Source organism: Protobothrops mucrosquamatus, unplaced genomic scaffold (genome assembly GCF_001527695.2).
Source record: "Protobothrops mucrosquamatus isolate PMUCROS unplaced genomic scaffold, P.Mucros_1.0 scaffold3950, whole genome shotgun sequence".
NCBI classification, from domain to species: Eukaryota; Metazoa; Chordata; class Lepidosauria; order Squamata; family Viperidae; genus Protobothrops; species Protobothrops mucrosquamatus.
Genome location: NW_015389891.1, coordinates 26,323 through 43,634, shown reverse-complemented (window position 1 = coordinate 43,634; position 17,312 = coordinate 26,323). Strand labels below are relative to the sequence as shown.

The window sequence follows — 17,312 nt, the reverse complement described above, 5'->3', positions numbered from 1 at the left end:
GCTGAGGAATTCTGGGAGTTGAAGTCCACAAGTCATAAAAGGGCCAAGTTTGAAGACCCCGTTCTGGAGTCTCAATATCTTTTTTACACCGTGGTGACCAAAACTGGATGCAGTATTCCAAGTGTGGCCTTACCAAGGTCTTGTAAAGGGGTATTAACACTTCACGCGATCTCAACTCTATCCCTCTGTTAATGCAGCCCAGCACTGTGTTGGCTTTTTTGGCAGCTGCAGCACACGGCTGGCTCCTATTTAAGTGATTGTCCACTAGGACTCCCAAGATCCCTTAATTCTAATATCTTCTGCTTCATTCAGGTGTTCTTCATCGAATCCGTCTGCAATGATCCCACTGTGGTTGCTAGCAACATCATGGTAAATATGAAGACGGTTTCCTATCTCTCAAGTCTCTCTTATCTTTCAGAAAATTCTTTTAAATATGAGCTGAAGAATAATAACTCCTGGGAAGGGATCATAGTTGAGGGAGAGAACATCCCTCTTGTATGTTCTGAAATGTCTCCATTCTCGACAACGTAGTCCTCAACTTACTGCAGTTCATTTACTAACAACAGTGAAAAATGTGACTTAGGGCCATTTTTCACATGACCGTTGACCGTCCCCGTGGTCACATGATCGAAATTGAGACCCTTGGCAACTGACTCATCTTTATGACGGTTACAGTGTCCCGGGATCACGTGATCCCCTTTTGCGACCTTCTGACAGACAGAGTCAATGGGGAAGCCAAGTTCATTTAACAACCGTGTGACTTATTTCACAACTGCAATAAGTAAGGTTGTAAAATGGGGGAAAACTCACTTAACTGTCTCGGTTAGCAACGGGTATTTGGGGCTCAGTTGTGGTCGTAAGTTGAGGACTACCTGTAGTAGTACTGAAGCCACAAGGCAGATTTTGAACACGGTGGACATTATTCTGTTAACAGCGTTTGTCAACTTTGTCAACTCTTAAGATGTGTGAGCCAACTCCCAGAATCTGGCTGGGGAATTCTGGGAGTTGAAGTCCACACATCTTAACGAGTTGCCAAGGTTGAGAAACATCTCTTGTTAACATGGCTAGAATAGGCTTGATGTAAGGATGGGCTTGTTATCATTATCTTTACCTTTCTAACATTTCCTATTTTAGGAAGTCAAGCTGTCCAGCCCAGATTATAAGGACTGCAACTCAACAGACGCCATGGAAGATTTCATGAAGAGAATCAGCTGCTATCAGTCCAGTTACCAGCCTCTTGATCCAGATGGATATGACAGGTGAAAAAAAACCCCACTGAGATAACTACTACTGGGTCTAGATTTGCCTTCAGACAGCTAAAGCTGGGTCTAGATTTGCCTTCAGACAACTAAAACTAGCTGGACGCTAGCATGAATGTGTTCCTCACTGCAAGATGTGCGAGGAATAGAATAGGATAGAATAGAACAGGAGAGGACAGAACAGAACAGAATAGAATAGAACAGAACAGAACAGGAAAGAACAGGAAAGAATAGAATAGAATAGAATAGAATAGAATAGGATAGGATAGGATAGGATAGGATAGGATAGGATAGGATAGGATAGGATAGAATAGAATAGAATAGAATAGAATAGAATAGGAAATAGAATAGAATAGGAAATAGAATAGAATAGGAAATAGAATAGAATAGGAAAGAATAGGGAATAGAATAGAATAGAATAAACAGAGTTGGAAGGGACCTTGGAGGTCATCTAGTCCAACCCCCTGCTCAGGCAGGAAACCCTATACCATTTCAGACAAATGGTTGTCCAGTCTCTTCTTAAAAACCTCCAGTGTTGAAGCATTCCCCTGTTGGTCATCCTTTGCTATTTTTGTCCCTAGAGAGTTGTCGCTCATCAAAGTGATTGATGTTGGTCGAAGATACCTGGTGAACAGAGTCCAGGACCACATCCAAAGTCGGATTGTCTACTACTTGATGAACATCCACGTGCAGCCCCGGACCATCTACTTGTGCCGGCACGGCGAGAGCGAATTCAACCTCAAAGGGAAGATCGGGGGCGACTCGGGGCTCTCCACCAGAGGCAAGAAGGTACGGGTGGGATTTACTCCTGAGTAAATGGAGATGGGAGTGGGCTAGTAGGAACGTAAGCCAGAATTGCCTTCACAGAGAAGAAGGGGTGACCTTCACAAAAGCCAATGAACTTCCTCTGAAAACATCTTACAGTGCTTGTGGTGATCACCAAGGCCAGGGGTAGGCAACCTTGGCTCTTTTATGACTCGTGGACTTCAACTCCCAGAATTCCTGAGCCAGCCATGCTGAGGGGAAAGGGAGAGGTTTCCAAGCTGAGCCATGCTGGCTCAGGAATTCTGGGAGTTGAAGTCTACAGAGTCATAAAAGAGCCAAGATTGCCTATCCCTGGTCTAGGCCTAGGCCGCTTTATGACTGGTGGACTTCAACGCCCAGAATTCCTGAGCCAGCCATGCTGAGGGGAAAGGGAGAGGTTTCCATGCTGAGCCATGCTGGCTCAGGAATTCTGGGCGTTGAAGTCCATCAGTCATAAAAGAGCCAAGGTTGCCTACCCCTGACCAAGGCTAACCAATTTCTAAAGTATTTCTTGAGAAATCTCCCTGATGCAAAAAGACAAACTTCACTTTAGTTTGTTCCTCCATTAAACAACATTTGGAAGACAGAGGAACTCTTCAGACTCCGTGGGGGAAGTCTTGAAGCTTCTGGAGAACTTTGTGGTTGTCTAGATTCTAGAAGACGTTCTTAAAAGGAGTTCCGTCTTTCTCAATCTGGTGAAGGAAGATCGAATAGCTCAGCTTTTCTGTTGACTTTCAGGACTCCTCTTGGCAGATTTCTTGGCAACAATATCGAAGTCATTTCCAGGATTTATTATTATTTTTTTCAAATTTTCCTGTCTGGGCCTGACCAAATACATTTTTCTTTGGTCCTGACAAACTGTTAGCCCAAACCACAGGAGCTGAATCATAATTTTCCGTATTTCCTTTCTTTTCCAGTTTGCCAGCGAGCTGAATAATTTTGTCAAGGAGCAAAACCTAAATGATCTCAAAGTTTGGACCAGCCATCTAAAGAGGACAATCCAAACAGCAGAAGCTCTTGATCTGCCCTACGAGCAGTGGAAAGCTTTGAATGAAATTGATGCTGTAAGAACCCCCCCCTTTTTTTTTTTCCTTCGATTGCAGAATAAACCAGAGGGTTTTGGTGGGAAAAGCTGTCATCTTTACACACACACACACACACAAACACACACATCTCTCTGACTCTGCAAAGTCCTGGCTCTCCTAGGAAGGGTTGAGAAGAATTGGATGATCACCCTTCTTTTATTTTGGAAGAAAGGGCCCTTTATTTTCCTGTCAGTTGTGAGAGTGTGAGAATTAGTTCCCACACAGTTGTGTAAGCACAAGATGGGCAGGTGCAGAAACGTAAGGGCACGAGGCCAGCCTGTTGGAGAGAGAGGACAAGAAGTTCTTACCTAAAGCTGGAACGGAAAAAAAAGAACGCAAGAGAGTTTGGAACTTGTTTCTACATAGCAGGAATCTCCAAACCTGGCGACTTTAAGACTTGTGGACTTCAACTCCCAGAATTCCTCAGCCAGCCAGCCAGCCAGGTAATCTGAATAACCAGGCTGTTTGTGTAGAATTCTAGGAGTTGAAGGCCACAGATCTGGAAGTTGTCCAGCTAGGGAAACAGGTTTTGTACCAACTGGCAGAGACACCTCTAGGCCAGGGGTAGGCAACCTTGGCTTTTTTATGACTGGTGGACTTCAACTCCCAGAATTCCTGAGCCAGCCATGCTGAGGGGAAAGGGAGAGGTTTCCAAGCTGAGCCATGCTGGCTCAGGAATTCTGGGAGTTGAAGTCCACGAGTCATAAAAGAACCGAGGTTGCCTACCCCTGGTCTAGGATAAGGGTGTTCAACCTTGGCAACTATAAGACTTGTAGACTACAACTCCCAGGATTCCCCAGCCAGCCATGTTGAAGTTCACAAGTCTTAAAAGTTACCAAGTTTGGGGAAACCTTCTATACAGAAAACACAGCAGATGTTGAAAGTCTTTGAGTTATGGCGGGCTGAGTGCAGTCTGGTGCACAGATTGACAGAAGTTGGAGAGCGGGCTATAAAGTGAATTTCTCCTCCTCCTCCTCCTCCTCCTCCTCCTCCATCTCTTTGTTCTTGTAGGGTGTCTGCGAAGACATGACTTACGATGAAATCAAGGAAAAGTATCCTGAAGAATTTGCTCTACGCGATCAGGACAAATATTATTACCGCTATCCATCTGGAGAGGTGTGTGTTTTGGTACACCAAGTGTGTTTTTAACCATCGGGTGGGATGCCCAAGCAGTGTGCTAGCGCTAACCTCCTAGAGTCTGAAATTGGGGGTCTTATGTTTCCCCCCCCTAGTCCCATGTGACTCTTTGGCCAATATTGGAATTATTAAACTAATTGCGCATAGCTATGTACAGGTAATCCTTCACTTACAACCGTTCATTAAGCAGCTGTTCTAAGTTACACCTGCAGTAAAAACAAGTCACTTAAAACTGATCCTCTCATACAAATTGTCCTTGACTTACGACCACAATGGACCCCCAAACCTTCTGTTGTTAAGTGAGACATTTGCCCCATTTTACCACCTTTCTTGCCCCAGTTGTTAAATTAGTAACACTGTTGTTAAGTGAATCTGGCTTCCCCCCATTGACTTTGCTTGTCAGAAGATCTTAAAAGGGAATCACGTGACACTGCAACTGTCATAAATACAAGTCAGTTGCCAAGTGTCTGAATTTTGATCATGTGACGGTCGCAAGGGTGAAAAACAATCGAGGACAACCTGTACTAAAGGAGGCCAAGAAATTCCTCGTACAGGATCCAAGATTGTCTATTTTTGGCACTGAAATCTGCATAGTTTTTGCTTTCTTTAATCAGGGGTCTCCAAACGTGGCAACTTTAAGACTTGTGGACTTCAACTCCCAGAATTCCTCAGCCAGCCAGCCAGTTAATCTGAATCACCAGGGCACCTATTTAGAATTGTGGGTGTTGATGCTGGTGGAGGAATTCTGGGAGTTGAAGTCCGCAAGTCTTAAAAAGTTGCCAAGTTTGGTGATCCCCGCTCATGTCTGGCTCTGCGGCTCCTTTATTTCTTCTGAAAGACAAAATCTGTTTCTTACCTTCTCTTTGTCCTCCCCCCCCCCCCCAGTCCTATCAAGATCTGGTGCAGAGGCTGGAACCGGTGATCATGGAGCTTGAAAGACAGGAAAACGTTGTTGTGATTTGTCATCAAGCCGTGATGAGATGCCTTTTGGCTTACTTCCTCGACAAAAGCGCAGGTGGGTCTCTGCTCTCTGCAGCTTCTCTGACGCAGGAATGAAAGAAAAGAATTTAGGGTTAGAATGAGAATAAAGAGTTGGAAGGGACCTTGTAGGTCATCTAGTCCAACCCACTCCCCCGCCCAAGCAGGAGACCCTACACCAGGGGTAAGCAACCTTGGCTCTTTTATGACTCGTGGACTTCAACTCCCAGAATTCCTGAGCCAGCATGGCTCAGCTTGGAAACCTCTCCCTTTCCCCTCAGCATGGCTGGCTCAGGAATTCTGGGAGTTGAAGTCCACGAGTCATAAAAGAGCCGAGGTTGCCTGCCCCTGCCCTACACCATTTCTGACAGTCTCTTCTTGAAAGCTTCCAGCGATGAAGCTCCCACGTCTTCTGAAGGCAACTTCTGTTCCATCGGTTGATTGTTGTCACTGTCAGAAAATTTCTCCTTATTTCTAGGTTGAATCTCTCCTTGATCAGTTTCCATCGGTTATTCCTTGTCTGGCTTTCAGGTGCTTTGAAAAATAGGTTGATTCCCTCCTCTCTCAAATATTGGAAGACTGCTATCATGTCTCCCCTGGTTCTTCTCTTCACTAGACTAGCCCTGTCCAGTTCCTGTAACCGTTCTTCATAGGTTTTAGCCTCCAGTCCCCTGATCATCTTTGTTGCTCTTCTCTGCACTTTTTCCTAGAGTCTCAAGATCTTTTTTATAGTGTGGTGGCCAAAAGTGGGTGGGAACTGACACCACCATCCCCAAGCAGGGGAGAACTTTTCAAGCAGTGTCTGGAACTGAAGAAGCTTGTGGCACGAGAAGCGAAATGTTTTCAAAGGAAAAACAAACCAAGAACGTCCAGTTTGTCTTTTGGAAAAAGCACCTTTGGGATTTCAAGCAGGGTTTTTGTGTTTTTTTTTCAAACAGGGCCACTTCAACTCCCAGAATTCCCCAGCCACCATTTTGAATTCTGGGAGTTGAAATTTGAAAAGTACTGGATCAGGGGACTTCAAACTTGGCCCTTTTATGACTTGTGGACTTCAACTCCCAGAATTCCTCAGCCAGCCTCCATTTTGTTTGTTAGATTTAAGCCAGGGGTCTTCAAACTTGGCCCTTTTATGACTTGTGGACTTCAACTCCCAGAATTCCTCAGCCAGCCTCCATTTTGTTTGTTAGATTTAAGACAGGGGTCTTCAAACGTGGCCCTTTTATGACTTGTGGACTTCAACTCCCAGAATTCCTCAGCCAGCCTCCATTTTGTTTGTTAGATTTAAGACAGGGGTCTCCAAACGTGGCCCTTTTATGACTTGTGGACTTCAACTCCCAGAATTCCTCAGCCCAGAATTCCTGGCTGAGGAATTCTGGGAGTTGAAGTTCACAAGTCATAAAAGGGCCACGTTTGAAGACCCCTGTACTGGATTAAAGGGGAGTATAAAGGCAGGGTGGGTACCCATTGTGGCGCTGAATAACATTAATTCAGTCCATCATTTTTAATCCTTTTTTTTTCTTCCCTTTCAGAAGAAATGCCTTATCTGAAATGTCCTCTCCACACAGTCCTGAAACTGAGTCCTGTAGCTTACGGTGAGTAAATATATTTCGTAAGAGACCAGGTATGTTCACACAACACGCTCGGCTTGGCTAAAATCAGGCAAGCGAGACAGTTGGTGTGGTGACAGGTCATCCTCGAATTACAGCCATTCATTTGGTGTCCATTTCAAGTTACAAAGGCACTGAAAAAAGCGACTTATGACCCAGGTTGACTCAGCCTTCCATCCTTCCGAGGTCGGTAAAATGAGAACCCAAATTGTTGGGGGTCAATAGGCTGACTCTGTAAACTGCTTAGAGAGAGCTGTAAAGCCCTGTGAAGCTGTATTTAAATCTAAGTACTATTGCTATTTTTCACACTTACAGTCCGCTGCAGCAGTCGCTCCCAAGCTACAAAGGCAGAATCAACAACATAGTTTTTTAGCAAGAAAATGGAGGCTTGTTACTACCCTTCCCCATCTTTGACTCTTATCTGGGCGTTAAGATAAGATGGAAGTCAGTTCAGCTCAGTTTGTTAAGATAGTCCACAGAATGCAGAAGGATCCATTTAGCACTGATTGTATAAACCCCGATCAACGCCCCATAACCCTATCTTAACTTTATTTGCCATCAGAACAGACGGTTTAGCCCAGGAAAATTGCCCTTTGTCTCACTCCCTATTTGTTTATTATCCCTTTGGTTTTGGGCAAAATCGCCACTGCTGTTATCCCAGAGCAGTGCATAAATGAAATTCTTGGGGCTGTTCCCCAATGAAAGAAATTAACGGTTGCTGTTATTATACTTTTGACTTAATTTGAATAGCCTTGCTTTTCTCTCTGGCGTTCCCGAAGGACAAAAGGCTTTTCCTAGGGACGGTTTGACCCCCTGCTAGCTCACCGTTGCTTTTAAAAATTAATCGCCCGGCTGATTTGATTTGAGTTACATTTAACACCTCCTGCTCCAAGTACTTAGGTCTGTTTTGATCTCGTAATCTGATTAAACAGTGCAGCTGAAGGGCTAACGTATTCCTCATCCCGCCATATCCTTTTTTCCTCTCTCTAAGGTTGTCGAGTGGAGTCCATCTATCTGAACGTTGAAGCTGTGAATACTCACCGGGACAGACCAGAGGTGAGCGGGTTTGCTAAAGGGCCATTCTCTCCCCCCCACACACACACAACTTATGCGCTCCTAGCACAAGCTCCTATTCCCCCAAAAAGTTCAGCATCGTATCCATTTTCTTGCCCAATGCTAACCCCTGGCTTGGGACAGTGGGATAGCAATTACCCCAATACTAAAAAATAGGGGGTAAAAATCAAATAATAATAATAATAATAATAATAATAATAATAATAATAATAATAATAATAATAATAATAATAATAATAATAATAATAAAGTTGGAAGGGACCTTGGAGGTCATCTAGTCCAACCCCCTGCTCAAGCAGGAAACCCTATACCATTTCGGACAAATGGCTGTCCAGTCTCTTCTTAAAGACTTCCAGTGTTGGAGCATTCACTGCTTCTGGAGGCAGGTCGTTCCACCGGTTAATTGTTTAACTGTCAGGAAGTTTCTCCTTAGTTCTAGGTTGCTTCTCTCCTTGATCAGTTTCCACCCGTTGCTTCTTGTCCTGCCTTCAGGTGCTTTGGAGAATAGCTTGACTCCCTCTTCTTTGGGGCAGCCCCTGAGATATTGGAAGGCTGCTATCATGTCCCCCCTCATCCTTCTCTTCATTAAACATTAATCTCCAATTCCAGCAACTGTTCCTTATATGTTTTAGCCTCCATTGTTGACTGTTCAAAGTAATTCCCATATATAAGGCCCTAGTGCTCAGTAAGGAGGTCAGTCTTCTACATTGGCGATTCCAATGGCCTATGTGGGGCCCGCATGACTGAATGCTCCCCCTTTGGCAGGGAAGAACCCGCCCCATAGAAAAGTAGCTTGACAGGTGTCAGGCTCCTAAAATCAAAAGAGACACATCGTGATATTTTTTTCCAGGCAATTTCTTTATTGCTCCTCACCCATAGACGGAGTCCAACTAAAGCAGGGGTAGGCAACCTTGGCTCTTTTATGACTCGTGGACTTCAACTCCCAGAATTCCTGAGCCAGCATGGCTAAGCATGGAAACCTCTCCCATGGCTGGCTCAGGAATTCTGGGAGTTGAAGTCCACGAGTCATAAAAGAGCCAAAGGTTGCCTACTCCTGAACTAAAGCATGCTAACACCATCATATAGCTTATCCTCTGGGAACTATTGAGGAGGAGCTGTCTTTGCCCTCTTTCTCACACACAAGCTATCTGGACCAAGTTGTCCGTTGCCCCTTTGGGATGCAGCCCCTCACTTCTGGGAATCCAGACTGCATTCCATAGCGACAGTTTAGCTTTCGTTGTGTAACCACCAACCCGGGTTTTCTACCTCCTTGACATCTATTGTGATTTCAGATTCTCCTGCCATCAATATCTGCTTCCCTGTCTTTGCCAAATATATTTTCTTCCCCCCCCCTAAATAGGAAATCCCTGGGGGTTGTCGTACATTAGGCATTGTGTACTTAAAAAAAGGTGGCAACTTTAAGAGCTATGGACTTCAACTTCCAAAATTCCTCAGCAAACCATAGTCCAGATCCGATTTGTTTCTTGCTTGTGGATTTTATGCGTATGTTGTTGGCCTTTCCAACTGCAGGACTGGCAATCTTATTTTACAACCCTGTTGCTCATCACTGTGGCCAGTAAATAAGGAATAAGAATTGATTTACTCAAAGGCTTCTTTCCGTACTCAAAGGCGGGCTGTGCACCTTTAACATGATCTATAGTCAACGGCTACCAATGTAGGAATTTTGAGCGGAAAGGCAAGCTTTAAACTGGGTTTTGCCTAAAAGGAACTGGATATTATGCAATACTTTAGAAGTACTGGTCAAGATAAGACAAGGGTCAGATTTGATCTTCTGTGGCTTCACTTCCTGTCTAGGTACCTTGTCTTCAGTGAAAGCAGACGATTCTCAACGGTCAATGTCATCAGCTATTTATTTTGTATTTTATAATTTATTTTTTACATTTATATACAGCTTCTCTCACTGTTGAAGCTAAGCATTGTTTCACAGCTGCTGGTTTCCGACCCACATTTTGTAGGGAAAAGATGGTCAAGTTTAATTGATTTCAGTCTGGCTCCGCCTACCTCTTTGGTCTGACTTCACCTCCTTTTTTGGGGGGGGGGACCCCCTCTCTGGATCTAACAATGACCTCAGGCCTCATTGCTGAGTTTCCAATTTCCCAAATCTTTCCATCCTCTTCGTCTGCCTGCAAAAACTAGAACAGTGTTTCTCAACCTTGACAATTTTAAGGCATGTGGACTTCAACTCCCAGAATTCCACAGCCAGCATTGCTGGCTGTGGAATTCTGGGAGTTGAAGTCCACATGCCTTAAAATTGTCAAGGTTGAGAAACACTGAACTAGAAGAACCGGTTCTTCTTCGGCTTCTAAAACCCTGTTTCCTAGAACTGTAGAATGTCAGGCTTGGAAAGCACCTCAAAGGTCATCCAGTCCAACCCTCAGAGGGGGGGGGGGAAATCCGCTCTCCTTGCTTTTGCTTTTGTGTTACGGCGAACCAATGACCCCGTGTTTTTTTTTATAAAAAAAATGCTCTTTTTTTTTTGTTTTCTTCGTAGCTTTCGTCTTCCTTTGCTTTATTGTTATTTTTCTTTATCTTTCTCTCGCTCCAATCTAGGATGCAAAGAAGGGACCTAATGCGCTCATGAGACGCAATAGCTTCGTCCCTCTGGCCAGTCCAGAGCCCGTCAAAAAACCACGCATGAACAGGTTTGAGGATCATGCCGCTGCTTCGGCTGCCTTGCCAATTCACACCTGTCTCTCTCCTGACGGCCCGGTCCAGCTTCCCGGACAAGTTGGTTCTCTTTTCTTTTTGTTGGTGTGTTTTTTGTGGTGATGGTGTGTCGTAACTTGCAGCATGCTTAACCGTCCTGTTGTTTGACCTCTTAGGACAGTGGTCCCCAACCTTTTGGGCATCAGGGACCGGTTCCGTGGAGAGAGGGTTTTCCGCGGACTGGAGGGGGCGTGGTTTCGTGTACTGCCTGCATCCCGCGCGGATGGGGCTTTGCTTGTTTTGGCACGGACCATTTTCTAGGATGCTGCAGCCCGGTGCCGGTCTGTGGCCCGGGGGTTGGGGACCCCTGTCTTAGGAGGCTGTGCTTGGTCTTGCTTAATTTTGTTTGAATGGACTCGACCGCCCGGGACTCTTTCTCTCCCTGACCTTCTCTTGATATCTATCATTGGAGGATTAAATGTTTTTTTGGCTAGCTAACCTAACTAACTTACACAAGCCTGTGAGAGTGTGAGTAGCGTAATCTTGGTTGGACAAGCCCTTGAGTTGCCACGGAAATCAAGACTACCAGATATAGATAATCCTCAATTTAACAGTCCCAACGGCGACCAAAATTTCTATGGCCAAGCAAGGTGGTTGGCCACATGAATTATGCCCAGCTTTGCGGCTTTTTGCCCCAGTCGTTAAGCGGACCGCTGCGATTGTTAAAACGAATTGTGTGATCCTTTCGCAAAGCTGGCTTCCCACGTTGATTTTGCTTTCAGAAAGCAGCTAGGAAAGTCCTAAATAAGGATCACATGATCCTGGGATAATTTGTCATAATTATGTGCTAGTTATTTGTCATATGCCTTTGTCATAATTATGTGCTAGTTATTAAGCACCTAAATTATGTGCTAGTTATTAAGCACCTAAATTTTGCTCCCATGATGCTGGGGATGCTCCTACAGTTGTGGCAGTAAGTGCAAGGACCGGTCGTACGTTATTTTTTTTCCAGCACTGATGTAATTTGGAACGGTCACTAAACAAATGGAAGTCGAGAACTGACTATAATCCAGAGGGGCATTCTTTCCTTGAAGGCTTTGTTGAACATTCATTGAAGAATGTTGGTTTGGTTTGGGTTGTATTTTTGCCTTTTATCAGTCCACACTTTTAAGTTGATTATGATCTCCACTAACTATTCTTAAAAGACTCTAATAGGCTCTGATTAGGAGCAAAGGATTTCAGTGGCATCAGATCAGTTACCGACTGAGGAAAATATTTCTAGCTCAGGGTTGAAATGAAGGATCCTTGCAGACGTGTTAGAGGGGAGTGAAGAGGAGGAAAAGAAAGAAAAGAAAGGAGGGAGGAAGGAAAGAGAAAGAGGAGAAGAACTGTGGGATCCTTGATGCTCTCTGAGCTTGGTGGTTTTCTTGCAGACATTTCATGACCCAACTAGGTAACATCATCAGTGTTAGAAAGGAATGGGGTTTGCTTTCTCTTTACATAGAAGTATACAGGGAAAGCCACTCCCAATAAAAGAGAATATTTGTAGGGTTGAAATGAAGGTGTCCTTAGCGCTCTCGGAGCTTGGTGGTTTTCTTGCAGACGTTTCATGACCCAGCTAGGTAACTTCATCAGTGTTAGAAAGGAATGGGGTTTGATTTGTGTTTACAGAGAAATATACAGGGAAAGCCACTCCCAATAAAAGAGAATATTTGAAATGAAGGTGTCCTTAGCACTCTCTGAGCTTGATGCTTTTCTTTTAGACGTTTCATGATCCAGCTAGGTAACATCATCAGAAGGGAGTGAGGTTTGATTTATGTTTACAGAGAAGTATACAGGGAAAGCCACTCCCAATAAAAGAGAATATTTGTAGGGTTGAAATGAAGGTGTCCTTAGCGCTCTCTGAGCTTGGTGCTTTTCTTGCAGACGTTTCATGACCCAGCTAGGTAACATCATCAGTGTTAGAAGGGTTTGCTTTATGTTTACAGAGAAGTATACAGGGAAAGCCTCTCCCAATAAAAGAGAATATTTGTAGCTGAGGGTTGAAATGAAGGTGTCCTTAGCGCTCTCTGAGCTTGGTGCTTTTCTTGTAGACGTTTCATGACCCAGCTAGGTAACATCATCAGTGTTAGTAGGGAGGGAGGCTTCCTTCTAGCACCAATGATGTTATCTAGTTGGGTAATGAAACGTCTGCATAAAACGACCCCTCCTGAGATCAGTTGCTTGTCGTATTTATTTTGGGGGGGGGTTTGACTCTTGAGAGACCCAGACCAGTGATGGCTCCTCCATCAAAAACATGACATTCTGTGTTTCGTACAATGAAACAAATCCAAAAAAACCGAACACTTTTGCATTTGGCTACTTGCCGGCTCCGTGACCCTCAACCTGGAGAAAGTCTACAAATGTTTTGTCTGAAGGCTTGTAATCTCCAGGCCTGTTTTGGAGGGCCAAAGGAATGAGATTGCCCTGACTTGACCCATTTTCTTTCTCTTTCTTTCTTTCTTTCTTTCTTTCTTTCTTTCTTTCTTTCTTTCTTTCTTTCTTTCTTTCTTTCTTTCTTTCTTTTAAAATGGGAAAGGTCAGAAGAATTTCTCTGTTTCTGCCAGATACAGATCAGTGCAAGCGTCCTGCCTTCATTCTAAACTGCAGTGTTTTGAAATTCGGCCATTTTAAGAGGGGCGGACTTCAACTCCCAGAATTCTCCAGCCAGCCATGCTGGCTGGAGAATTCTGGGAGTTGAAGTCCGCCCCTCTTAAAATGGCCGAAGTTGAGAAATGCTCTGCTCTCCGTTAGCAACCCTTGTTTGAAAAGACTTCCAGTTATTGGTTTTTCTTTTATTTTGATACTTTTTTTCCATGCACGGAGGTTGATGCTTCATGTCACTTGATTTGTCTCCTTCTACCCCATTGCTTTCCATCTCCGAGCTGCCATTTTCTGATTGTTAAGCATTCATGCACCCTCACTGATTTCTTTCCCTTTACTTTATTTCTTTTTTCTCTTTTTTCTTTTGTCTCTTTACAGCCATTACTGGGGAAAGCTTGCCTGTAAGTAATTTTTTTTTTTTTTTTTAGTGTTGGTGATGTTGGTTTAACCTGTTTCTTTGCTGCCTGCCTGGCTGGCTGTGTCTTTGTTTCTTATTTATTTATTAAATTTATATGCCGTCCATCTGGCCGATAAGGTGACTTTTGATTTTGCTGCTAAGAAGCTGTGCTGAGCTTTTAATTTTCCATCTGGCTGTTGCACTTCTGTCATTAATCATTGGGAATTTTCATAGACTGAGAGAATAACACTAGGATGGATGGATGGATGGATGGATGGATGGATGGATGGATGGATGGATGGATGGATGGAGAGAGAGAGAGAGAGAGAGAGAGAGAGAGAGATTGATATAGATAGATAGATAGATATAGATATAGATATAGATTAGATATAGATTAGATATAGATATAGATAAATATAGGTAGACAGACAGACAGACAGGATGGATGGATGGATGGATGGATGGATGGATGGATGGATGGATGGATGGATGGATGGATGGATGGATGGATGGATGGATGATAAATATAGGTGGATGGATGGATGGATAGATATAGAGATAAATATAGGTAGATAGATTGAGATAGATAGATAGATAGATAGATAGATAGATAGATAGATAGATAGATAGATAGATAGATAGATAGATAGATAGATAGATAAACTCACTTAACTGTCTTGCTTAGCAACAGAAATGTTGGGCTCAGCTGTGGTCGTTAACTGGAGGACTGCCTGTATTCCTATAAGGGAGCATGGGAAGTTAAGAAAATAAATTTTCTTAGGAATAAATTCTGCCAGCATCTTTTCCTGGGATAGCAAAGTGAGGGCAAAAGGGCAACAGAGAAGACTTGGCTTCAAGGTAGAAATGGAAGCCAAATTAATTTTGGGGTGCTGATGAAGCACCCCCATCCCTATTTTGAGCCAGTGCTGGGTCAAGCCTTTCCCTCTCACCCATGACAGATGACCATCTTGTTCATTTCCCCCCCCCTTCTTTATTCTCCTTGGACTGAAGTATGGATGCGGGTCTTTCAGCTTCACTCGTTTTTTCCAAAAAGGTGTTTGCTGTGTTGTGTGTGGCATTTGGACTAGCCTCACTTCTTTGCATTGGAATAACAGGTGTTGCAGACATTTGGGGTTTCTGTCCTTTCTCTCCTCCTCCTCCTCCCCCTCCCCTCCCCTCCTCTCTCTCCCTTCTCTCCCTGACCTCTTGTCCTTCCCTCTTCTCCTCCTCTCCTTCCCTCTCCTCTCCTCTCTCCTCCCCTCCTCTCTCTCCTTCCCTCCCTTCCCTTCCTCTCCTCTCCCTGACCCACTGTCCTTCCCCCTTCTCCTCCTCTCCTTCCCTTTCCTCTCTCCTCTCTCCTCTCCCCTCCTCTCCTCTCCCTGACCTCCTGTCCTTCCCTCTTCTCCTCTTCCCTCTTCTCTCCTCTTCCCTCCTCTCTCCTCTTCTCCCCCTCCTCTCCTCTCTCTCCTTCCCTCCCTTCCTTTCCTCTCCTCTCCCTGACCTCCTGACCTTCCCTCTTCTCCTCCTCCTCTCCTTCCCTCTCCTCTCCCCTCCTCTTTCTCCTTTCCTTTCCTCTTCCTGACCTCTTGTCCTTCCCTCTTCTCCTCCTCTCCTTCCCTCTCCTCTCATCTCCTCCCCTCCTCTCTCTCCTTCCCTCCCTTCCCTTCCCCTCCTCTCCCTGACCCACTGTCCTTCCCTCTTCTCCTCCTCCTCTCCTTCCCTCTCCTCTCTCCCCTCCTCTCTCTCCTCCCCTCTCCCCTCCTCTCCTCTCCCTGACCTCCTGTCCTCTCCTCTTCCCTCCTCTCTCTTCTCCCCCTCCTCTCCTCTCCTCTCTCTCCTTCCCTCCCTCCCTTTCCTTCCTTTCCTCTCCTCTCCCTGATCTCCTGACCTTCCCTCTTCTCCTCCTCCTCCTCTCCTTCCCTCTCCTCTCCTCTTCCCTCCTCTTTCTCCTTTCCTCTCCCTGACCTCCTGTCCTTCCCTCTCCTCTTCCCTCCTCTCTCCTCTTCCCCCCTCCTCTCCTCTCCTCTCCCCTCTCTTCTCTCCTCTTATGGGAAAGAGAGGTAGAAATAAATATTCCTTTGGGTTTCAATTGCTTTTATAAAAGTGACAGGCCTTCTGAAAAGTTCATGGCTCCCTTTTCCTGAAATTTCTTTCTTCTTGTTGTTTTGGAACTATTCAAAGTATTTGGATATTTTAGAAATACATTGGTATTTTTTTTTTTAATCAGGTACTCTATGCAGAAGGCTTATGGGGTTTCAGCATTTTTATTTTATTTACTTATATCCTGCCTTTATAAATTTTTTATAGATAACCCGAGGCAGTGAACATGCCAAATATCCTTCCTCCCTCTTATTTTCCCCATAACAACAACCCTGTGAGGTGGATTGGGCTGGGACGGATTGGCCCAAAGTCGCCCAGCCAGTTTTCGTGTCTAAAGCGGGACTAGAACTCACCATCTCCTGATGATTGGCCCAAAGTCACCCAGTTGGCTTGCATGCCCAGGCAGAACTAGAACTCACAGTATCCTAGTGATTGGACCAAAATCACCTAACTGAGTTTCATGGCTAAGGCAGGACTAGAACTCACCATCTCCTGGTGATTGGCCCAAAGTCACCCAGGCAGCTTTCATGCCTACAGCCAAACTAGAACTCACCGTCTCCTGGTTTCTAAGCCAGCACTAGACCAAACTGGCTCTCTAAATTCCTTTAGGCTTCAACATTGGCTTCTTTGAGGACAAGCCAAGACTGTATGCAGAACGTATCAAGGTTGAAATCTCCTAATCTCAAAACATCCCTTTTCGGGAGCAAGAAGCTTGTTAGGACTGGGATATTTCAGCCGCCAAATGTTTGGCGTGCTTCTCTTTCATTTTTTGCTCCTGACCCCCCCCCTGCCCCCGCCCCAAGGGGTTTAATTGATGATTAGCAAGGCAAAGGAGATAATCTTCTAAAAAAATCCGTTTCTTTAATGGTGTTGTGCAAGGGTTGTCAAGCAGCCTGGGGCATACTACTTTGTGTGTCCTGTCTACCAGCGTCTGGATCATGAGTTGCTCACTTCCAGTGTGGTGTGCAGGTTGGTCTGAAGCTACCCAGATGTGTTTGCCCGTTCTCAGGTATTCTGCAAAGATGCTTTTGAGTCAATCTCAGTTCCCGATGATTGCACACTTAAACCATGGCAAGCAATTTCTACATTTCTGCCTTTTCCTCAGGGTCCCCCCCCCCCCGATTTCTCAGACTAGCTACGCTCGTAGAATATTTTATTGCCCCCCCAACCAATCCTAACCGGGTCCAATTCTGCTTAGTCTTCCCACTTCCAAAAAGTTAAGTCGAAGGATATGACCAAATTACAGGTCCCTAATCTGTTGATGTAGCAAAATAATAGCAATAGCGCTTAGACTTATATACCGCTTCACAGCCCTCTCTAAGCAGATTACAAAGTCAGCCCGTTGTCCCTCAACCATCTGGGTCCTCCTTTGACTGACCTTGGAAGGATGGAAGGCTGAGTCAACCTTGAGCTGGTCAGGATTGAACTCCAGGGTGTGGGCAGAGTTTGCCTGCAATACTGCATTCTAACCACTGCACCACTAGCCCTCCCTCCCTCCCTCCCTCCCTCCCTTCCTTCCTTCCTTCCTTCCTTCCTTCCTTCCTTCCTTCCTTCCTTCCGA

General features: G+C 44.9%; 1 protein-coding gene across 1 annotated transcript in view; it reads left to right on the top strand.

Annotated features, from left to right (window-relative positions):
- The window catches only part of PFKFB3 (6-phosphofructo-2-kinase/fructose-2,6-biphosphatase 3), a 36,307-nt gene that overhangs the window by 16,382 nt on the left and 2,613 nt on the right, over nucleotides 1-17,312 (top strand). Inside the window, exons 6-14 of the mRNA XM_015827787.2 lie at nucleotides 313-369; nucleotides 1,135-1,259; nucleotides 1,841-2,048; nucleotides 2,981-3,127; nucleotides 4,160-4,264; nucleotides 5,171-5,300; nucleotides 6,793-6,855; nucleotides 7,862-7,926; nucleotides 10,516-10,692. Coding sequence (XP_015683273.2) covers nucleotides 313-369; nucleotides 1,135-1,259; nucleotides 1,841-2,048; nucleotides 2,981-3,127; nucleotides 4,160-4,264; nucleotides 5,171-5,300; nucleotides 6,793-6,855; nucleotides 7,862-7,926; nucleotides 10,516-10,692 — 1,077 coding nt within the window. The remainder of the gene's footprint in view (nucleotides 1-312; nucleotides 370-1,134; nucleotides 1,260-1,840; nucleotides 2,049-2,980; nucleotides 3,128-4,159; nucleotides 4,265-5,170; nucleotides 5,301-6,792; nucleotides 6,856-7,861; nucleotides 7,927-10,515; nucleotides 10,693-17,312) is intronic.